General features: G+C 33.3%; 1 protein-coding gene across 1 annotated transcript; it reads left to right on the forward strand.

The window, feature by feature from the left end:
- Nucleotides 1-1,527: 1,527 nt before the first annotated feature.
- Nucleotides 1,528-2,010, forward strand: LOC149553712 (RING-H2 finger protein ATL2-like). The gene has a single exon (XM_089790371.1). It carries the CDS (start codon nucleotides 1,528-1,530, stop codon nucleotides 2,008-2,010), a length of 483 nt encoding a protein of 160 aa, XP_089646497.1.
- The last annotated feature ends 6,897 nt before the right edge of the window (nucleotides 2,011-8,907 follow it).

Consider the following 8,907-nt stretch of genomic DNA (forward strand, 5'->3'; position numbering starts at 1 on the left):
AAAATTTATAGTAAAAAACACTCTCTTTTATCTTTCCATCTAATCTCCTCCAACTAATGAAATAATTAGTATGTGCAATGCAACCACTATTGATTCTACAATATCCAATGAAATAGGAGATGTATAGTAAGAAGTAATGGATAATTTTTTTTTCTCTAAATCCTCTAATATTTCTTTAATGTGTATTATAATTCTTCTAATTTGTTTTCAGAATTGCATTGCTGTGTATATGTTTTAATTATTCTTAATGTGCACTAAAGAAAATTGTAAAGTTCCATTTATATAAATAGTAGCTATAAAATTGTGCTAAATTTTATTTTTAAAATAGTGTTGTGGTGCTCTTTTCTAATAATGAATAACTAAATTTTATATTAAATTTTGATAAGTTCAATTTACAACTCACATTAAATATTGAGAAAGATGTATTGAAAAAGTCGAACAATAAATATTACATGTAGTGTTAAAGAACAAGAATCATATATAATAGAAATGATCAGGCCATTATTTAAACATTCTCAATACATTAATTATGACCAAAAATATCCTTTTGATAACTTTTTCCCACTTAGAAATTGAAAAAGTAGATTACGAATCAAAGCCTATACTTATTCCTCCTAGTCCATGCGGTACCAGAGGCATGTCATGATAGTATCGATAGACAAATTAATAAGTGTACCCAATACACTATATTTTACACATGGCTACTCAATTTTAGCATTCTAAAAATCATCCCATAGATGTACATATAATTTTATTCAATATTTTCAATACAAATAACCTATTAGTCCTATTGATATCTAATTATTCAAAAATATTGATCTTACAATATTCGTTAAGAGAAAGCTTAACCAATACACTTGAATCTTTGACTTGTTCATGTGGCCTGTCTCAAAGCATACTAACTTGTCCATTACAACCCGCTTATTAGTGCAATTTAGTATGAAACACCCAAACAGGTCAAAGCTTGAATATTATTGTATTTATATGTGAAAATGCTTATTATATTATAGACAAGATCTAAATTCTAGTGATGTTAAAAGGTTCTTAAAGACCTTGTTAAATCAAAATCACCATACCTAATGATGCATAAATATAGTAAAATGAACACCCTTTAAGAAACCACACCTCAACATTTAATAGTCCTAGAATTTTAATTATGAGAAAACTATTGAAAAGACCACGTACATCAGACCATTCTCCACATCTGATATTACTTCTGAAGTTGTGCTCAAGCATTGGTGCGCCCAAGTTGGAATTGTCAAATAGCATTTGGTTTCGATTGAATGCAAACAAATATTAAGTGCCAGGTACAAGATTCTATAGCCTTGTTTTATCCAACATGATTGACAGATAAACAACAACGAGACCTTCGGGTGGATCGCCTCCAAACATAGAAAATAAACAACCAACGGAGAAAAACTTAGTGGACTTGGGTATATGTGATGAATGCATTGCTATTGTATTAGAAATCTAGATTTGTCATAAGATATTTCTTTGAGAAATTTGTTCAGAATCAGGTATTCATGCATGGACGAGCTTTCAGTGATAGATATTTTATGCATAGGTACGCTAATTGGAGCTGTTTTAATAGCTTTTATTGTCCTTGGATTAGGGCTGAGAAGAACTTATCACTCTAACAGAGCCACCCATATTCAAGGGTTGGATTTGGGAGGAGAGTTTTCCACAAGCGTAGACTCTGAGGGGTTGGAGAAACATGTAATGGACTCTCTGCCGGTGTTTGAGTACAAATCACATGAAGAAGACCATTGTGCAGTTTGTCTTTCTGAATTTGGAGATAGTGAAAAGGCAAAGTTGTTGCCCAACTGTAATCACTACTTTCATAAGGATTGCATAGATATATGGTTTCGTTTGCACACTTCTTGCCCTGTTTGTAGAACCAGAGTGCAACCCAGTTCATCTTCAAGCTTTGTGGACTTGGAAAATTGTAATGGAAGAGAAGGTTCATTACTGGAACAACCCATTTCCTCGGACAATCGTTCTGTTGTTTAGATTTATCAAACGCCATGGTTAACAGTATCCAATGCACAGCAGTCTGTTAATGCAGATGTTTACAGTTTTGTCTTGATTTGGAGAATTCATTTATGTTTTGTAATAATTTATGTTAAACAGTCTATGATATTCATGGATTGCCGATAAATAGATAAGCATGTAAGTTTGGAAATAAAATGATGGCATCCATGATATTGTCACATGGTTTAATCAAGGGCCAATTGCATTGGAGATATCTAAAATTAATTTATATTTGAAATAAAAAGATGTCATCCATGATATTGTCAGATGATTTAACCAAGGGTCACTTGCATTGGAGATATCTAAAATTAATTTATATTTGAAAAAAAGAGATGTCATCCATGATATTGTCTGATGATTTAATCAAGGGCCACTTGCATTGGAGATATCTAATATTAATTTATATTTGATACACTCAAGGTAGAGAATAGACCTTGTTTTAAATTACATCAATTATCATTGAAATCATTGTAGAGTGTGAGATAAGCCTTTTCTCTTCTCGTGCACATACCATTTTGCATTGCTGGCTGTTTATTCGACCTACTATGAGAGAAAACATTAGAGTTTGGAATGAGTAATCAATTATATTTTTTATTTGATGAATAATTATTTTTATTAATTAATTATATAAAATTATATATACAAAAGGAGGTTGCAAAAACATCAGGAGAGTCACTACACTAAGGTGGAAAAACAATAACATATCAAAATTATATTTTTAATAAAGGTAACAAGAAATTTTTGAAAGGGCTTCAATTTCAATTTAGTCAATACAAGCTAAATATGGTAATGATCAAATAGTTGTTAGAAATTTAATGTAGTAGGTCAGTTGCCCTTGGAGCCGAACACCCACCTACCCACTTGACAACATTCAACTCAGTAGGTGAGTTCAGTTTTGAAATGAGAGGGAAAATTTGCTAAGAAGACAAAAGGAATGAATTAGGTAGTGTGTGGAATAGTTGTTGAAGAGAGCAGAGTACATAGAATAGAAGGAAGTCAATCAACATATCAAGTTAGAGTTCAGAAGATAGAAGGAAGTTTCAGTTTTGTGTTTGTAGTTGCACGTGTTGGATCTTTTTGTTATTATGTAAGTTCATCTTTGATTTGTCCTATGAAGGAGTGATAGCTATGAGCATTGTTTAATCTAACCATTAGTGATGTAAGTTTGAAGTTTAAAGTTTTATTAGTTTGACGTTTTATTTTAGAGTTTTCTGGTTGAAGCTAGATGCTCCCATATTTTGTAATAGTTTTATCTTATTTTGAATAGAAAGCAAGAAAGCAAGTAGGCATACAAATCTTTGTTGTTCCCTTTCTTCTGTTCATGATTGCATGGTATTTTACATTTGAGAAGTTCATATTTGAAAGCTTCATCCTTTAGCTCTCTACATTTTAATGGTGGAAATATCTAGGTTGTAAGTCTGAAATAGAACCCACTTGGTTTGTCCTTTAACTAAGTTCTCTTTTTATTGTCCTCACCAAGTTCACTTGGTATCCCTATTGACCGAGTTCACTCGAAAAACACTAAGCTGAGCTTCACCTTCTCTTTGGTGACTGAGATCACCCGACACCCTCTTCTGCCAAGTTGCCCTTAGTATTGAGTTACTCTACTCCTTCATGTGCTGAATTCACTTGGCACCCACTGACTGTCACTCAGCACCTTCTTGTGCCAAGAAATTTTTTAAGAGTTTTTGATTTAATTCTTACATGCTATCAGAGCTTTGAGGCCCCACATCCATAGTGAGTTAGGGCATTTATTTTCTAGGATATTTGACATGGTAGGAGATGCATGAAAGATATGGCAGCAACCATTGTCTTTTAATGGACAAAATTATGATACATGGGCAAAGAAAATGAAAACTATAATGGTAGCTAATGACTTGTGAGAGTTTGTGGTCAATGGGTTTAATAATGTTATAGTCTTAGCAGTATATGTTGCCCTCACAAAACAACAAAAGATTCAACTAAAAGAGTCAAGGAGAATGGATGCAAAAGCATTAAGTCTGATTGAGGGAGCAATGACAAAGGTGGTTTTTCCCAAGATTGTAGTAGAAAATTATGCAAAGGAAGCATGTGATATCCTTGATATGAATTTCAAGGGGATTGATAAGGCTAGAGTAGTAAAGCTATAGATGGTTAGAACAGAGTTTGAGAACTTTCAGATGAGGGATAATGAACCTATTGTAGAGTTTAGCTCACAAATCTCCACCTTGATAAACTAGGTCAAATCAAATGGAGAAGATTGTGAAGAGTAGAGAATTATGGAAAAGATATTGAGGTGTTTACCTTAGCAATATGACAATCTTCTAATGATCATAAAGGAAGCAAAGGACCTCACCATGTTGACCATGGATGAGCTAATGGGAACTCTTCAAACCCATGAGCACTAGATAAATAGATCAGTAATAAATTCCCAAGAGTAGTCTTCCAAGGCTCAAGAAAATTCAAGAGATAGGGGGAGAGGAAGAAATGACTTTGATAGAGGCTCAAGAAGTAAAGGTCATGGAAGGAATGGTCAAAGGAATATTGGTGCATAAAGCTCAGGACGTGCAAGAAACCAAGAGGAAGCAAGCACCTCTGAAAATAGCTCTAGATGAGGTAAGAAGAATTACAACTCCAATAAGAGCAATGTTGAATGCTACTACTATCATAAGTATGGGCATTATGCTAGTGAATCCTAGAAGAAGCAGGGTGATTAGTCAAAGTAGAATGCAAATGGGAATGATGTGAACTTGGAAAATTCAAACAATCCTACAGCCTTCATCATGTGTAACATTGGTAAAGAAGGAAACCCTATGGCTGTAGCAACCACATGAGTTGTAATGAATGTTTATTTTCTTTCATTGACAAGAATTTTAAGTATGAAATTAAGATGGGAAATAATGGAACCATTCCCATAGTGTAAAAGGATCTATCATGGTCTGCACCAAGCAAAGAGAGAATAAGCAGATATAGAATGTGTATTTTCTCCCTAGTATGAAGTGCAATTTGATGAGTGTTGGAAAATTCATTAAAAATGGATAGAAGGTACTGATGGAAATGTTGGAAATATTCAATACTATGGTAAGTTACTGAGAGGGGAGAGGTGAATTAGTAACTTTTAAAATTGTAACAATTTGAATTATTAATCCAATAATCCAATTAGTAATTAATTGATCACATCTGATCTAATTGCATGCATGAGAAACTGAAAACATGAAAGCATCCACAACATTTTAACAAAAAGATTAGGTTACCCAGAAACCTTCCAAATAGAAAGTAAAACTTGGATGGGGATGATACCCACAAATTTTAGTACTACAACATAAAGTTGGTCTATTAAGGCTTACATTGATCACTTCTGATGATCTGCCCTATTAGGAGCAATTAGGGCTACTAGGTCCACCATATGAAATAATTTATAAACATATAATGAAGTATGCACTCGATAGAGACATTTATGAAAGACTACTAGGTCTACCTTGTAAAAGGATTTGATTGTTCACCTATTAGGATGAAGCAATAGTAGATCTCTAATTTTCAACTAGGTTTGTTGAAAGATATTCCTTTGTGTATGGATCACTTCTTTGTGATAGATGTGTCTCTATTGCTCCTTATGTTGTTATGGCCTTTACAATTTTCTCTTCTTCCACTATATTTATAACTTGCACTTATGCATACACATTCACATTACATTGATATGGTACAATACATTACATATATACCAATCCAAATTACATAATTAAAAAGTCGGCCATGATACAAGTTAATACAAATATTCCAAAGTCAGCCCACATGAAGAAACTTGGATTTTAAAGACTGACTTAGTGATATTCTGATGCTTGACATCCACTTACTATCAATGCTCAGCATCATCATGCACTTGGTAGACATAAAAGCTCAGTCCATACTGATCACTTTCAAGTAGTCTTGAACTTAGTCTGCACTGCTAACTTGGTAGATATTGTACAACTTGAAAAATATTGAATCACTTGATTCATATAGAGTGACTTGGTCAAAGATTTCTTTACGAGCTGATGTAAACTAAATCGCTTGGTTAGGATAGAGTAGCTTGGTTAACACTAGCTTCACATCACATGAATTGTGAACTTGGTAAGCATAGCAATACTCAATAACCACTGATAAACTTGGCACACACTGAAATATATAGTTTATTTTTCTAGTCTTCACATTGATTGAATCTTCTTGGTAACCACTAGGATTTATCCAAAGGACTCGGTAGCAACTGTAGAACTTGGTAACAACTATAGAACTTGGTGACAACTAAAATTCTTGGAAAACACTATAAACTATTTAGTAAGCTTGGTAGTCATACATAACTTGAATAATTATGTGTCACATATAAAAAACTTGATTGATATTTCAATAATCTCCCCCTTTGGCATTAGTGACAAAAACACTTATTACCAAAACTAAATACCTTATATTCATCACCACATAATACTAGCTTGGTAGAGTATACTATTTTTTTGAGATTTTTCAAAATTGATTTTGTAAGGTATATATAGTATACTACGCATCTTTTTCTATATGCAATCTATCTTTCTTATTGCAAGTTCTCCCCTATAACATATTTTTCCCCCATACTATGTTCTATCTTTCTCCTCATATTATGTGTCTCTCCCCCTTTTTGACAGTAATGCCAAAGATTTATTCTACCTTATTTACATAGAAACACCAAAATGGGATAAGAATTTAGAATATACCTTGAGACTGATTACCAAGGTTTTATCCCAATTTTCTTGCAGGACCTTAAATGTATGAAGTGCAATTTGTATCTATGTTGATAGTTATATCATATGGTCCACAATAGAGAAATTATTATGGATTAGAGATTTTGAATATACAATATTTTTTTTGCATTTCATCCATGTTTGGAAGGATCATATTTTTTATGTCAATCAATATTGGTCCGATCCTTGCTTCTTCTCTTAATAATTCAGCTTGTATGTTTGACAAAAATCTGATTTTCTTGAAATATACAAAGCTTGAACTAGGGTTAAGTTGCAACTGCTGAGCACTAGCCATTAGATCTATATCTATTTTGGACAATTTATCCTTTATTTCCTTTGTAAACTTAGAGACATCACATAGTTTCCAAAAATGTGATGACACATTTGAAGAGGACATTTCAAGATTGACAAAATTGTAGAAATCTCTACTTGATGAATGGCTATTTTCTGAGCAATGCACTCCAGCACTTTATTATTAAATTTATTTTCAGCCTTTTCCACTAGCTTGTATTGTCCATTAGTGTCTTCATTGAATTTCTAAATTGTTTCTGCTAGTTGATACAAAATAGGTTAAAAAGAATCAATCTCAATTCCTATTGCTTTTGTCAAAATGTTCTTGGCATCTTCAATTATCCTATACTCTTTATCTCTCTCCTCTATTAGTCTTTGTTGTTTAGCCCATTTCTAGAGGAGTTCACCAAATGTCTACATTTGGTCTAGAGTAAGCTTGTAAATATCCCAATTGGGGATTATTATTTCCTCATCTAAATCAATGTCTTCCTCTATTTCCTTTCCTTTTCCCAAAAATTTTGTGCTTAATTGAACCTTAGGCTCAACTATCCTTGCACTTATTGCTTTTGTATCTAGAATGGAAACAATGGTTGACATACTTGGGCTTGCAGTAAAAATTGATATTGTATTAACTGAGGGAATACTTAAAAAAATACTTGAAGAATCAAAAATTGATGAAGCCAACATTGTAGTCCCCAAAATTGAAGTATTCAAAACTGGTGTGCTTACCACTGATGTACTCAGAAATGAAGTAGCCAATGTATCCATAGTTGATGATGCCAACTCAATTTATGAAAAAGGAGTTTGTAGCTTGGTAGATGAAGTAGAAGTTACTGAACTATCAATGATGTGTTGAGATGAGTAGGGGCAAAGAGTGATTGGACATTTGATGTATCACTAGTAGTCACAATCAAACTTTCTGAAGTTATCTCCATACTTGATGTAGTCAATGGTTTTCTCCAGGAATGAGGAAGAGAGGCAATGACTATTGTAGCTATCTTAATTGGGTTAGTCTCCTTATCATCTTTCTTTTCTTCCTTGGTAGCCTCTTGCTCCTTGTATTCTTCATAATCAACTATAACAAAATGAGTTGATCCTTCATCATCCTCTTCATCCTTTTCTTTGTTATCATCATCATCATCCTTTACTTGAACTAGAAATTCACTTGGTTTGCGAAGATGATAAACATTTTTCAAAGTATTTTTTGCATTCTTCACAACATACTCAATATCTTTCATTAAAATCAAACAAGTTTGGAATTGAGAGTCATATTATCTTCATTTTTCTTCAATGACTCTTTTACCTCTGCATCTGATATGCTCAGTAATAATTGCCTCAAGATTTGTGCATATATGTCTTTGACTATTTTTTTGGCATGTTCCCATCTTGGTGTGATTTTCTCCAATAGGACACTAGGAATCTGAGAAGCTAGTTGGTCAATGGAGTACTTCCATTGTCCCATTTTATCCATGACCAAATCTTCTATTTGTTTATACTCAGCCTCAGTCCTAGTCTCATATTTCAATGCCTTGAAGTTTTTTATATTAGCTCCATCTTTCAATTCCTTTAGTCTATCTTGGAAGGTGGGTGGAGGTCTACTAAATATAATGTGACCTCTTTCCTTATCAACTTTCTTTCATGATCTCCTTGTGAAGATTACATTGGATGGCTTTGCTAGCTTGGTCATGATCATGTTGCCCTTCTTCTTCAAAGGTTCATCTTTCTTAGATTATTCCTCATCCTCTACTTCCTCCACATCCTCACCTTTTCCCTTAGTTAGTAAGAGAGGTGCACTTGATTTCAATTTTGATATCCTTCTCTTTCCTTTGTTGACCACCTGAGGGAGCTTTATCTC

This window comes from Cupressus sempervirens, chromosome 6, assembly GCF_028749045.1.
Source record: "Cupressus sempervirens isolate cs-2001-9-10 chromosome 6, ASM2874904v1, whole genome shotgun sequence".
NCBI classification, from domain to species: Eukaryota; Viridiplantae; Streptophyta; class Pinopsida; order Cupressales; family Cupressaceae; genus Cupressus; species Cupressus sempervirens.